Raw genomic sequence first — 15,035 nt, 5'->3', positions numbered from 1 at the left:
TATTGACAAACAAAGGCATCAACTCTGAATTAGCTTGGTGTTGGGTATATTCAGTTGGCGCTACTACACCATTACAATCTTGACGATGGAAGCTAGCATACGACGACAACTCACATTCATATTACCAACACTTCTGCAGCAGAAAAGTGGGTGTAAACATTTGTACCAGAACTTTAGGATATACTCTAATGCCCATCAACCATCCCCGTATATTACAGTGGTAAGTAGAGTCACACGGAACAACTAGATATATCGTGTCATGAACAGCTAAATATGTCCTGTCATGTTCAATTGGCAACAGGTAGTCAACCACCACTAAAGCCCACCTGTGCGCATCTGCCGCCAGTACTACGTACAGTGCGGTGTATGTAGCAAGACGGCACAGTCCTGTGTCGCAGGTACATGTTATCAGGTAAAATGTATGCACGCGTACATGCTATCAGGCAATCTAGACAACAACCACGCCACAATGTTAGCACCCACGCATGTGTACATTGCAACTGTATGGCTCAGTCAGTGAGGTGCTTGGGCGTGTCATAGACACTCGATGGTACCGAACATATCCCACCAGTTATAGACAGCGGCATGTACCCAGTCCCTGGGTATGATCGCATCCGTCTCCACCTTGTCCAGATGTTCGATGGCGTTTATAACGTGTTCTAAACGGAGTGCTCTAAACACAGGTATGTACCGCTGGCCTATCTCACTGTTGAGAAACGCAGTGTCCTTATTCTCTGGTGGTACAAAGACAGAACACGCCGTATGTATACAGGTTGGAATTAGAATGGCATGTGTATAGGTTGGAATTAGAATGGCATGTGTACAGGTTAGAAATAGAATGGGGTGTGACTTTGTATGGCGACGGCTATAGAGGGTGTAGGGTTGAATCCGTAAAGATACAAGATGGCATTTGCTCAGATGAAGCTAGCTTCCATACTGGCCAAACGCATCGCGTAGTGCGATCGTGCATTGCATATTTAGAAGGCAGACAGTTGTCTGTGCAGCTATTCCGAAAATAGCTCAGACTAAGCCAGGGCTGCAACCCTGTTGATTGTTGTATAGCTACAGCCTATGGTAGAGTGACCCTATCACATAGCTAACAATCTCATAGTTAAAAATAGCTGAGACTAAGCAAGGGCTGCAACCCTGTTGATTGTAGTATAGCTACAGCCTATGGTAGAGTGACCCTATCACATAGCTAACAATCTCATAGTTATAAATAGCTAAGCCTAAGTAAGGGCTGCAACACTGTTGATTATAGTATAGCTACAGCCTATGGTAGAGTGACCCTATCACATAACTAACAACCTCATAGTTATAAATAGCTGAGCCTAAGCAAGGGCTGCAACCCTGTTGATTGTAGTGTATCTACAGCCTATGGTAGAGTGACCCTATCACATAGCTAACAATCTCATAGTTATAAATAGCTGAGACTAAGCAAGGGGTGCAACCCTGTTGATTATAGTATAGCTACAGCCTATGGTAGAGTGACCTGTCACATAGTTACAAATCCCATACTCTCTTTCAGGGCAGAACGGGAGATGCAGTATTTGTCAACAACGCAATATATATAGCAACAAAGCCAGTATAAAACAGTGCAATGCTGATCACAAGAGGCTAAGTCCATACCATAATGACCCCTTAGGGCTAACCGGTCCTAATATCAAGGTGGCAGGTGCTACTACATACTTCACTAGCCTACACAAGCCCAATTATCGGCAGGGTTGCCAATATCATACTGACCCCTTAGGGACAACCGGTCCAAATCTCAAGGTGACAGGTGCTACGTCATACTTCAATAGCCTACACAAGCCCAATCATCGGCAGGGTTACCCATATCATACTGACCCCTTAGGGCCAACCGGTCCTAATCTCAAGGTGGCAGGTGCTACTGCATACTTCACTAGCCTACACAAGCCCAGTCTATTACACACTCGTAAGCACAGACAGTCTGTTGCATTCTAGCTCGGATACATGCACACGAACCTTTAGCCCAGGACGAGAAAAACTCTTCGGACCAGCCCTTAAGCAGTTTACTGCAGTCGTCGGACGATGTCTTGTCAATGTACTCCTCAATGGTATCGCGTTCAATCTGAGCGTACCTGTAGTATAGGTGAATAGAAGTGATATGCAGGTGATATATAAACCGTATGACCCACTACGGTGTCACACAAGTTGAATCTGAGCGTGCATGTAGTGTAGGTGAATAGAAGTGATATGCAGGTGATATATAAACCGTATGACCCACTACAGTATCACAAGTGTTCGTGGGCATTCGTGTATTCGTGACCACCCCATCGTAACCACCCTTGCAGGTGTAGTATAGTCGTGGCAGCTACGTCTGTCAGGGTGTCAAATGTGGCAGCACACCATACGTAAGACTGCCAAACGATACGATGATTTAAAGACGGCCAGAGCATAACCAAAACACACGTGTAATACCACACTCAACATACATCCACCACTCTAACCACAACCAACACCCGTGCTTGCAATCAATGTAATAACACACTCAACATACATCCACCACTCTAACCACAACCAACACCCATGCATGCGATCAGTGTAATAACACACTCAACATACATCCACCACTCTAACTACAACCAAAACCCATGCATGCGACCAATGCAATGTCACACTCCACATACATCCACCACTCTAACCACAACCAACACCCATGCATGCAATCAGTGCAATGTCACACTCCACATACATCCACATGCAGCATAGTGAGTACACATCCAGCTCCACTGTGAACACCCACAACGTCGATGACACCACAAGGCGCTGCATAAGCGCAGCATCCAGCCCGAGTAACCAGTTGATGGGTGGCGTGTGGGTGTCTTCTGCGTACAGGAGTATTCTTGAGCTGAGGTAGTCGACTGTGAGTGTTTCTATGCCTGTCATGCCGTACATGCGAGCAGCTTCGTATAGAGTGAGGACGTTGCTGGAGTCCAGGGATCCCTTGGCGGTTGCTAAGCAACGGTCGAGGACGTTGTCGAGCTGCAGGAGTGTCGCGCTGGCCACGAGCGATATCTGAATTCAGCAAACGCCAAAGAAGTCAGTACAAATGGTCTCCAGAGGTTGATGTAGGTCCAAAGGTAGACAGCATGCATAGGTCAAAGACATCCAGTATACATAAGCCAGAGGTACATATCCTACATTGGCCCACAATACAAGAGAGACGAAGAATGTATCACAGCTTGTTGATGTGATCTCATTGCTTGACTTGACAGCGTTACGCTGCGCCAGAGCTCCACTGTATTTATCATGTAGCATACTATTCTCCGTTAATCTATGAATGGACATGCATGGCATCAGTACAAAGCAACACCACTGTATGTATCATGTAGCATACAATTATCCGTTGATCTATGAATGGACATGCATGGCATCAGTACAAAGCAACACCACTGTATATATCATGTAGCATACAATTCTCCGTTAATCTATGGATGGACATGCATGGCATCACTACAAAGCAACACCATTGTATTTATCATGTAGCATACAATGCTCCGTTAATCTATGAATGGACATACATGGCATCAGTACAAAACAACACTACTGTATGTATCATGTAGCATTCTATTCTCCCTTAATCTATGAACGGACATGCACGGCATCACTACAAAGCAACACCACTGCATGTATCATGTAGCATACAATTCTCCGTTAATCCGTAAGATACGGCTACTGTACACCTTTGGAAACTGATACAAACCCAAACAGTATGAAGCCAACCCCAGGTCTAGGGATCGCCTGTGCCAGAGGTATCCTACGCCAAGAACCACCAACCAACCCAACAGTATGTAACGGCAGGCGAAACACACACAGACCTCAGCCAATACAGCGAGCTAGCACAGGCATAAATGTGCCCAGGGGGACCATCTATGACATATACTACAGCAGAGTCAACATACGTACCAGATCATCCACAGTAATATCTATGACATATATTACAGCAGGGCCAACATACGTACCAGACCATCCACAGTAATAACAATGCTATCACCATACATGGACGCAAAGCACGTGGACAACGCCGCCACGTCAACGTTAGGATCGTCGATTGTGAGTGTCACATTACTGTCGCTATCATCCGCCCACCTCCCCGAGAACATACAGTCAAAGAACTTTGATTGGCGTAGCAATACCTGTGTAGAGGAGACCCGACAAGCACAACAAGCGCAGAGGGGTTGTGAGTACTATACTCGCAGGTCTACATTCGATTCCCTTTATTCCATTCGGATTGAACTAGAAGTCTTTACGAATCAGGACACTCCAGACTGTGAGAAGCCGATCAACTAGATAGCCATCGCACACGTGCATGTAGAAGGAGTATACATAAGCGGATTGAAGTGACATGCGCATGACTTGTGCGAATAATAATAATACGAACTGAGTCATTCCTGGGATGTATGCTTTGACTATCTCAGATAAGGTCTCAGATGGACCCAAGTACTAAGACGTTAGTCACAACTCTTCTGTCAGTTGGCACAGGAACGGAGTACTATTGTAACCGTGTTGATGTACCTCAATGCATCTACTCCACTAAGGACTAGCACAGAACGTACAAGATAACATACAATCAGACAAGTCGCAATGCCAGGTCCATCTACTTCACTAAAGACTAATACTTAACGTACAACGTACTATAACCCCAGACAAGTGCACACCTACCTTATGCAGATGCCACGAGTGACCCAAAGCCGTTATGCACACATCACTACCCACGCCATTCTCAAAGAGCTGTGTGAACATGTACTCCGAGGTGTGCTTTAAGTCTCCTACAACCTGATAATATGTGTTCTCAACTCGTCTCTTCTTTATTTGGGCTTTATCTCCTTCTTCATCTTCACTACCATCATCTTGCGTACGCGAACGTTTTAAAGTAACTGGTGGTGCCCTTGCATCTCCGGCGATGAGTACGTGCGTAGTTGCGGGTGTGTGGGCACCCATAGTAGTGGGTGTCGCATAATACGCTGTAGTCCGTGGTAGTTGGGATAATCTAGTCCGCCTAGTCCGCGACATATATTGACCCATTTCGAACTGTGATGCTTCTCCACATTAAATTCATAGCTAGAGAGTACACCAACAGTGCGGATGCACGCAACTATAAGCAAATGTACGCAACTAAATACAAGGCGAATGTACGACGTACGTATGTAACTATACATAGCCTCCTAAAAACATTACTAGCCAAATATGCTTCAAAATTTGGTGACGTCGCTGCATTTTTGGGGGGCTTTTTAGGTACACACAGGCTGTAAATGATGACCGAATTTTTTTAATCCATTATATGTATTTAGAAGGTATGAGCATAATAGTATGATATCCGATCAGTAAATGATTTGATATGCATCCAATTCATAAGTTATGACCTGGATGCTCATATTGTGTTTCCTTCAAATATATCCTTCAGCAGGCTAATTCTAACACTTGTTTCTCTCTTCTTCATCGTCACAACATTATCTTGCACCCATAGTATCAACCTGTGGTGGTCTATCAGACCTCTACTGTAGCTTCTCCCATACTATCGCTATATCGTTGATGCCTTACTGACACTATGCGGCTCCTCTTGTGGGCAACCTACCTGGGCAGCCAACCACTGCAGCTTCCTTTGGTCAGGTGTCCTCTGACACCTGCCATAGTAGGTCTCCCCTCACGTCAGCCCTTTCTTTATCTTCATCCCGGCTGTCCTCTAACTTCAACCCCATTCTTGCCGTACTGCATCAGCTCCTGCCGTATCCTTTCACTACTAAGTAACTCAAGCTGCTCTCACTATTATAATTACCCAATTGTAGTCCTTCTCCCTGGCACCCTTTTGGCACCTTGTTACGATATGACATGTGTCCTTCGGTGCCGTCGTCTTCTGACTGTTCGGTACCTAGTGTATGGACCAATTCATCCCGTAGGACAATACGTAAGTTCATAGTTATCAATATCGGAGCTGATTCTAAGCTATTCCATAAGCACATCTCTTTCAGGAGGCTATGAACTATATCTATGTATGAACCCCTACTACGTAAAACCCTACTACTCAAGCAAAAGGCTGCTGTTGATCTGCACGAACACGGGGTTTAGGGTTTTCGACGAGGACTTCAATTTTTACACCACATAAGCAATGGTGATCAAGATGAAAATGATTGCGGCATGCGGTCGTACTACTTCACGATTATTTCAGCTGGACTGTACTACACGAATCTGAAGCGACATCCCACAAGTTTGAAGGTCAATCAGGGTTAGCCAGTCATCCATTGATCCAAATATGGCAAAGGTGATCAATTTCGGAAAAGCAGGCCGGCATACAACTGTTTGATTTAGAAGTCTATTATACAACCGCTTGTAATATTGACAGAAATCCAATTCGCCAAAACGCCTTTAGATAATGTTCGTGGAACAGATTCGTGAAAAGATCCTCAACGACAAACCCAGACCGGCATTCGACCGCCTTGTAACACTGAGAGCTGTCCGATTTGTCACAAAACCCCTTTCAGATACACTTGCTCATGACACGGTTTTAATGGAACGACTCCTAATGACGAAAGAAATGTTGACTACCGTGTTCTATACAGAATGTCATACAGTATCATCTAAATGCACCACCCGGGTGCGTGGCACAAATGGAAATCAACTATATACCAAAATAGTACATAATTTGGGGTATGTATGGCACGGATGGATCGCAGCTGAAATTCCTTTGTTTCCTCGATAGATAGTAATGATACACTAGATGCCCACAAGTATACTTCATCAATACATTGAGGGGCTCAAAAAACAGCAACTGCACTGTTCGTCGAGTTAGATACTTAATTCTGGTGTGCGGTACGATGGATAACAGCACCACATTTGTTTCAGATAGATACCCAGAAGTATACTCAAATATTGAATTGAAATATTCAAAACAACGGGAAGTGTGCGTGAAGTCAGATAGCTATATACCTGTAAAATACACATTGTACAAATGATGAATAGATCTTTACGACTGTGGAGCACATACGATCTATATTTTTAACGCTTCAGTGATGTTTGTAGTAAATGACCCTAATGATGCCTTCCTTTATTAATATTTATACAAACATACGCTATTGGTGAGACCCACCAACCAACGACATAAGCCCAGCATCGTGTCTACGCTTCCCTACAGCAAGCCCACTTATTATCCCCACTTAACTTCTCTATACGGGCACTCACATGTATACGTGAATTAACACAGCCTATATTGTGTGTGAGCATGGTCCCGTCCGACTGGGTATGACAAGTAGCAGCGCTCAGAACAAATAACATCCCACACGTGTGTGTACACGTGTCTCGTGCTCAGCTGTTATACTGACCATATATACACATGACCCGCGCACGGAGTGCCTAGTGTACCAGTGAAGTGAGTGTTCGAAAGAAACTCCATGTAAAGAGCAAACCAAGATCCAAGCAAGTATGTACAGGCCGACGGTTGGTATGATCGCATCCTGTGACAAGAGCGGAGAACAGATTATTCCCGCAGCCCCTCTTCCACCCATCCCATACCCGCCAAACGGTGTGCTAATAACAGGCCACAACGCGTTAACCCTGCCGCTCATTTCATACGTACACACACCAAAACACAGATACAGTGTGCTTGAGCCTTTGCATGCACGTTGCCACCCGTTCCGCCGTCCGATCGCACTCAATTGTATGGGAGGTAGGTGTCAAACTAAGTTTAGACTTAAAGTGATGGGAAAGCACTCTCGTCAGCAAGAGATGGGGCGTTGCTGCTGCGGCCCCCACGTCCTCCTCGTTGTCCTCCACGTCCTCCACGTCTGTTGAGAGGCCAAGCCGAAAGCACACGGATATTAATACAGAAGTACAGTATAAGGATCGATGGCAAACATGCATAAATACAGAAGTAAAATATAAGGATCGATGCTAAACATAAATTAACACAGAAGTAAAATATAAGGATCGATGCCAACGAGTATAAATCACCCCAATTAAATTAACCGTACAAGAACACATATTTCGAACTCGTGCCAACGAGAAAACATGAGGTTACTATGCTAATAGAGAAGACTCCCTAGCAAGGTTAATACCGGTCACGAAACATTAAGTATCAAATCATTGATGCGACACTCATATGAACCGTACATCTGTCCCTCAAACTTACCCTCCTCGGCCGCCGAAGCCACCGCGTCCTCCCTGTTGTTGCTCATCGTTGTACTTGATATCGATGGGGGCAGCCTCAGAAATGACCTTCTTGTTTCCCTTCTTTTTGCGGTTCTTTGATCCGGGAGCAACACCACCTTCGCTCTGCTGATTAAAAGGAAGTGTGGTGAAGGTTGAGTATTCGTACAATAATTATCAAGGCTTCCATACAACATACATGGATTGGCTAGTTCAGCCATGTGAACTAATTTGTAATCCGTTGCGATGCGCATGCTCGTATTATACAATAAGACATGCTTATATTTCCAGCTCGATATGCGAGTACCATGCTTCCCGGTCACACAGTATCTATAGCGCAAGTTCCAGAAATCCTGCCAGTTTAAATGCAGCGATCTCAAATGTAAGCTATGAAGCGAGAGTTGGAGTTTCTCGATCTTTGCAATGAAGTTAAGATACAGCTCCGCCTCGTCCGGGAGCAAAGTAACCCCTTAAATGCTCAGAAGCCGAATCGGTTCATACCTCAATAAATATAACACTAGAGTACACCATAATGAGCACAAGCAAATACCTCTTCATTCTTGGTCATGACAACCGTGTCCTTCCACTCCGAGTTGTCGACACCCTCACCAGCTTGTCGAACGGAAAGTTCGGCAGCCACCTTCTTCTCCGCCTGTTGCTTCTGGTAGTCAGCAAGTGTCATCTGCTTCTCCTCTGCCTCGCGCTCGGCCTTGGCCTAATTAATACAGACGTAGAAAAGGCGTACCGTGAGAAAAGACTCGGAGAGTGAACCATGTACAACACCTGTTCTACGTAGTCGTTTCAGGCGAGCACACAATCGTCATAAAGAGCGAACTATTAGAACTATAGGTTGTTGTGTGCGACTGCGATTAATCAGCTGAAATAGGTCCAGCCAGAATGGTGAAATACGAGCATATTCGCTTCTCCTATAAAGAATCTGAAGCAATATAGAGGCAAATCCTCCAAACCTCATACTATACATACCGAGCCACATTGTAGATTAGCATCATTCTACAGAAAACTACATACTACGAAGCTCGCATAGCTAACGTCTCGTTTCGATTTGTACTGATTTAAACATAAAGCTTCTAAATAAACAAACCATTTCCTGCCTACAGAATGTTAAACTTACAGCTAGTTCCTCAGGAGTAGGCTCCTTGGGTGCCTCGGGCTCCACAGGTTCTCCAGTGCCCTCCTCGGGTACCACACCGTCAACAGCAGCCTGAGCTTCCACAGAGTCACCCCAGTTGTGACGTCCGTGGCCGTCCTTCTTTTCTCTTTGCTGTCCAGATCCCTTGGGTCCACGAGAGTGGCGATCTCTGTTGTTGTTGGATGATCCTCCCTTATCACCACGTGGCTGGCGAGGCTCGCGAGGCTCAGAGCGTACACGCACTTCAGCGTCTCCACGACTCTGGTAATCGTTACCTTGGCGACGCTCGCCACCGTTGCGGGCACCTCCACGACCACCACGAGCTATAGATAGCAGATAATATAAGACTTAATACATGGCTTGTGGTAAACGTAACATGCTGAATCTACAAACAAGTCACGATATTAGCCACGATGGAAAACGGCGAGCCCTGCTAAACAATAACTGATCGCGTCACATCTACTTGCATTTACAGCACGTAGATCATGGACAGTGTATACAAAAGAAAACACAAGCTATATTTTTACAAAGACACAAACAAGTCCTCGCTTCACAAAACTGTGCGCAACCTCACACCACATCAGTCACCAGCACCAAGCTACTTAGAAACAAACTATGATATGCACTCACCCGAAACATTTTAATCTTGCAGAGCTCTTACACTAGAACACCATTATTTTAACCATGCAGCTCATGAAACAGAAGAGTGCATCTTAACAACGTACATAAAATAAGAACCAGTAGATGATAAGTCACCTGGAGCTACAACGAAAATATCATGTCTTCCAGTCGCATAATAGAAATTTATAACGTACGAGTGACATCAATAAGCTCATATATAAAGTGAATTGGATACATGACGAACATGATCCAAATATTACTAATGCGCCCACAAGCACTTTCAGCGTCTAATACGTCTGAGTAAAAACAACAATCGCGAACTTATGAGCATATGCAGATGCATATAGACAAAAGGCTACTCAGATACGTACATGATCCATCACCACGGGGTTTGTTGTCCCTCTGGCTCTCCTTCTTAGGGGGAGGGGCAGTCTTCTTTACCGGTGCCGGGGCGGCAGCGGCTTTGGGCTCAATCTTCTTTACAGATGAGTCAACGCTACCGCTGTCAGCATCATCCTGAAGCATGTCAAAGATATTCGCAGATAGGACACTCATGGTCGCGATTAGTATATTGATAAAAGGTGGTTATTACAACCTTGCTATATTAGCCCTTTCAAAGAAAACGAAGTGTGCCGACTACGAAGCGTGTGTGTGTGTATATCTGTATCCTCTCCGTGTGAACCAATATTTCCGCCAAGACATTCTCGTGGGCCACCACTCACCACTTCTCACTCCATGTCAGCCACATTCTCCCATAGGCCAGTAGGCCACACCGCCACCGTCCAGCAATTCTAACCAAACTATATAAAAAAAATCAATACAATACAGACACAAACCGTTTTTAAAAAACACGCACGACCACGCTCGTGCAGACCAGATATCAGCACTTATTTAAAAAATCAACCCATCACGTTGTGTCGTAAAATGTAGAGTGGCAAACACCAGCGCAGATTCATCACACGATTTTATTTACAGACAATATCAGTGTGTCGTAAATTGGTTATTTGTCCACATCTCCAAAAGTTGTATCCAACAAACACGAAAAAGATATTTTGTGCTCTTGTCCAGTCTCCACTCTCCATAGGTCACCACTCCCGCCCTGAGTCTGGAGGCTCTGTAGCCTCCAGCCCTTCTGCAGACTGCAGTAGAGTGTATTTAAAAATATTGAATAGAGTAACCTAACCTCATATTTAAACATATAGAGGTTGAATTCTACCCGTTTTAAACGTAAAACTTTGAACGTATATTAGCATAGTTCGGTCCAGTATATATCACGAGAAGAGTACAGATTTCAAGTCCCGCATGTCGCCAAATTTTGTCCTTATTCCTCCTCGTTTGTCGATCTGACAGCATTATGTGGCTAAGTCGTAGGTTCACTATCTGGGTCGCGCTATTGACGCGTTAAACGGTGCTCGTTGAACGTATAAAAATGAGGTTAGGTAGACAGACAATATTTAATTTCAATATTTAATTTGAGTCGTATTTACATACAACATACTTAGGCGGTAGGGCTCCACAGACTACCGAGTCCACACAAACAAAAAATTCACAACATTACATAGAGGATTAAAGGCCCTCTCCCAGCCTATCTGCTGAGAGAGAGAGAGTAGAGCGAGCCTTCAATACGTTTTAAAAATTTGTTGTCTTTTTTTCTTGTTGTGTGTAATAAACATAGCCCAGTGCCAACGGAAGATATAATCAGTTGTTGGCAATGGAAACAAATACAAAAAATAGTATTTTTTTTCTATTTTATTAATAATATCAAAAACAAATTTTAATGTTGAAGCAAGACTGCAAGAGGTCGACACAGACCTGGTCAGACTCCAGTGGTCACTGTGTCAGACGGCAGACCTGGTCACAGGGGGTACTCGGGGAGTCCTGAAGTCCTGGACAGGTGTCCTAAATTCATGAAACGGGAGTTGGGGACTTTTTGGGTACCCGTGCATGAGATTCCAAGAATCCAAGTAGCAGCTGACTGCGGTGAATGGACTAAATTTCACTTTTTTCGGGGATGAGACCGGGCCAAATTTTAAATATAAATGTTACTCTGTATGATATTCTATAAATATTTAATAAAAATAGGCGTATTTATTATTGTATTTACTATCGTTTACAACTTTACACACATTGTCCTTCTGGTATCTGTCTATAAAAGTAGAAGTCGAGTGTGGGAGAAAGCGGGAGTACACGTTTCGAACCTGTCTCGTAGTGACAATCTTAGATTACACTACTGCATAGGGCGATGGAGATTTTTCTATTGACCAGACACGACACAGTGTTGGTATATTATTATACTAGGATACGAACTTTTTTAATACCCTTTCATTCGAAGTACAAGATGTAACATTAAACACCGGCCCATGTCATCGTAGATTATCTATTAAATGCGCCGTTATATCTACAGTGGAAATCTCGTTATGTATTGAACTCCTCAGATGAGGATATATATATATATATATATATATATAGACCGATCTCAACAAAGTATGTAAGAGAAACACACTGTACATTTCTCAGTCAAGGACACGTACTTAGGAAATAAAATCGATTATTCAAAATGTTACTTAGATGAGGTTTGTTGCTTTTAATATATATTTGGTATAGTCCTACTACATTGTCGAATTGTTGGATATTGTTTTGAAAAAACTACTTTAGGGTAACTGTGTGAGGAGGTTTTATTCACCACGCTGGTCTTTAAAATTATTGAAGTCAGAACCAGATAGGTCTATCAGGTTTCGTCCGTACACATACAGATCTAAAGCAGTGTATAGTAAAAATAAAGCCGGAAGCTTGCCAGTAATTATTTAGATGCTACAGGGTGTCGCGTAATAACACGTGCTCGAGTCTGCTATTGTATCGAGTGCAGCTATCTTCATTCGAGGTACTCAGAACTTGATAATTAAACCAAAGAGTGGCAGTTTTCTTTTGTGAATTTTTGTGAAGTTCATACAACTTCAATTTGTGTGACCACGTCAAGTTGAAAGTCAACTGACCTCCCAGTTGCATCAGCAATTTCTTTCTTCTCACCGACATCCAGGTGCAGCATTTTACAGTTGGTAAGGATATCCTCTAGCAATCATTAGAATATGCCCGAATGTAAAATATGATACTGTATTGTCGCCTCGGACTAAAACCCTCATTCTTACCTCTTACAACTGATACTACAATACATTGTAGGATATCTGTGATGATCTATGGTCGAAAGTGGTTTAGACTTGTAATCGTAAACTGCAAGTCGATCTACTTCACAGCCGGGAAGTGTGCCCATTAAAGGTCTAAATTTAGACTTCACGTTGCATTCACATTTCGCGCCCATGATATCCTCTTGAACAATGAAGACAATATGCGAGAATATCGATACCTATAATTCTTTGCAGATTGTAGTACAGTATCTACGGGTTTACCAGTATACTCGACCCCAGAATACCTTTCAAATTCTTTCCCAACAAACCTTCTCTCCACACACTCCCAGAGCACCTCTCGGTTTGTAGCAACTTTATGTTCTCCCCTCTGCTCGATTACATCTAGTACCCGATGAACTTCTAAACTGTAAGGAATACCCTTCTCTTTCTTATCTGGATGATCCGGAGTAAGTTGGTGACGAAACGTCGAAGAAAATTGCAATTCTTCTAAACTGTAGCTGGCCAAACTCGCTTGTGACTTCGAATCTAGCAAAGAGCCTATGAAGAGACTGTCCTTACTTACAGGAGCCACCCGTGTAGAACTTGCCATCTTCAGTTAATCTTATTTGGACACGAAAGATAGTATGGTATGAGAAAGTAAACCAACAAGACGCGAAGACGCGTCTCTGTGTTATTGCTACAGTTTGGCCTTCACGATTATTCGACAACTTTATTTTATATAAATATCCAGAGCCGTCTTAAATTGAACAAAAGACTATTTATGCGATTACTATAATTTTTTTATGTTCGTTTATTTTTTGTATCAAAAGAACAAATTGTGTATTTTTTTTTTTAAACATTTCTATTTTTATTATTTTTACATGTTGTACAATGTATTTCAGCGACAATTTATATAAGAACTTATTTTACTCCCCAGCCGCTATCCGGGCCCCTATGAGAAACCTTTATCGATCTTTTGTTCAAATTTTGAAATTTCTAAGAGGCTATGGATTTTTTGTAAAGGTACGAGCAAACCACTGAAACCAGGGTACCAGGCATCTCCAAATTTTAAAACAAACATACAGTAATAGAGAAATAAGATAGTTGTCTTTCTATGACGACTTGACGTCTGACGACCGACGACTAACGACTGACGCCTAGACGAGTGACAACTGACAACTGACGACTGACTTTGTATGTCCTCAAATTTCTGGTCCGGAACAAGTATTTTTTTTAAATATGATTCAGTTTTCAGTCTCTCACACACAAGAGAGAGAAAAAGGGTCTATTTATCACATATCAAAGAGCTATGGAAAAAAATTGTATCGGACGACAATCATATTCACGTGCCACATAGTTCGCCCTAATTTAGCCCCTCGAATATTCTATATTTTTGAAGAAGATTTAATATTTCTAAAGTTGAACGAAAAGATTTATTTTCTATTTTTTCTTGAAATACCAGCGATGAAATACTGTTCGTTTGTTTTTTTTCACAAACACAAAAATATACAATCGGGCCCATTGACCCATTAATGATCGGGGACACAAAAACCCCCCATATTTAATATATGGCTACACAAGAGTTGTTGTTTTTTTTTCTTTGAAGCGGCTTTTGTACATTTTTTAGGGTATATATGTAATTATATATATATATACAGTGGGTTCTCACTAGTTGTCAACTTTTCAGATGTCCATTTCGACAGATGTCACCTTTCTTTTTCGCATTGGTCAATATATATTTTTCAGTACTATTAGCGACTCATAATTTGGCTCTACAGCTGATAGTATTGAAGGACCGAATAACATATCAATCCAATCATTTCTCATGTATTTATATGACATTATGAGCCACGCTACCATATTAAACGACGTTTGTGTGTGTTTTTATATGTACATTTATGTATAAATATACATATATATATATATATATATATTTATATATATATATATTTATATATATATATATTTATATGTATTAG

At 42.6% G+C, this 15,035-nt stretch overlaps 2 protein-coding genes across 3 annotated transcripts; both read right to left on the bottom strand.

Annotated features, from left to right (window-relative positions):
• Positions 1-564: 564 nt before the first annotated feature.
• On the bottom strand, positions 565-5,130 carry SARC_10925 (hypothetical protein; the record flags this gene model as incomplete). Its single annotated transcript, XM_014295011.1, has 5 exons — positions 4,687-5,130; positions 3,987-4,160; positions 2,717-3,039; positions 1,987-2,102; positions 565-734 (listed from the first exon to the last, which is right to left on the bottom strand). Coding segments are annotated over exons 1-5 (1,146 nt in total), but the record flags the coding sequence as incomplete, so codon positions are not given.
• A 1,899-nt stretch (positions 5,131-7,029) lies between these two features.
• SARC_10924 lies at positions 7,030-10,725 on the bottom strand. 2 transcript variants are annotated; one of them, XM_014295010.1, is made up of 5 exons: positions 10,306-10,725; positions 9,296-9,636; positions 8,714-8,878; positions 8,147-8,292; positions 7,030-7,802 (listed from the first exon to the last, which is right to left on the bottom strand). In XM_014295010.1, the coding sequence occupies exons 1-5, from the start codon at positions 10,487-10,489 to the stop codon at positions 7,709-7,711; spliced, it is 930 nt and encodes a 309-aa protein (XP_014150485.1). In that variant the 5' UTR covers positions 10,490-10,725; the 3' UTR covers positions 7,030-7,708. The 2 variants fall into 2 exon arrangements, with proteins under 2 accessions (XP_014150485.1, XP_014150484.1); XM_014295009.1 differs by having other exon boundaries at positions 8,147-8,289.
• Between the last annotated feature and the right edge of the window lie 4,310 nt (positions 10,726-15,035).

The sequence above is a fragment of the Sphaeroforma arctica genome (genome assembly GCF_001186125.1).
Source record: "Sphaeroforma arctica JP610 unplaced genomic scaffold supercont1.1444, whole genome shotgun sequence".
Classification (NCBI taxonomy): domain Eukaryota; class Ichthyosporea; order Ichthyophonida; genus Sphaeroforma; species Sphaeroforma arctica.
Note: the sequence above shows the minus strand (reverse complement) of the source record. Positions and strands in the feature narration are given on the sequence as shown.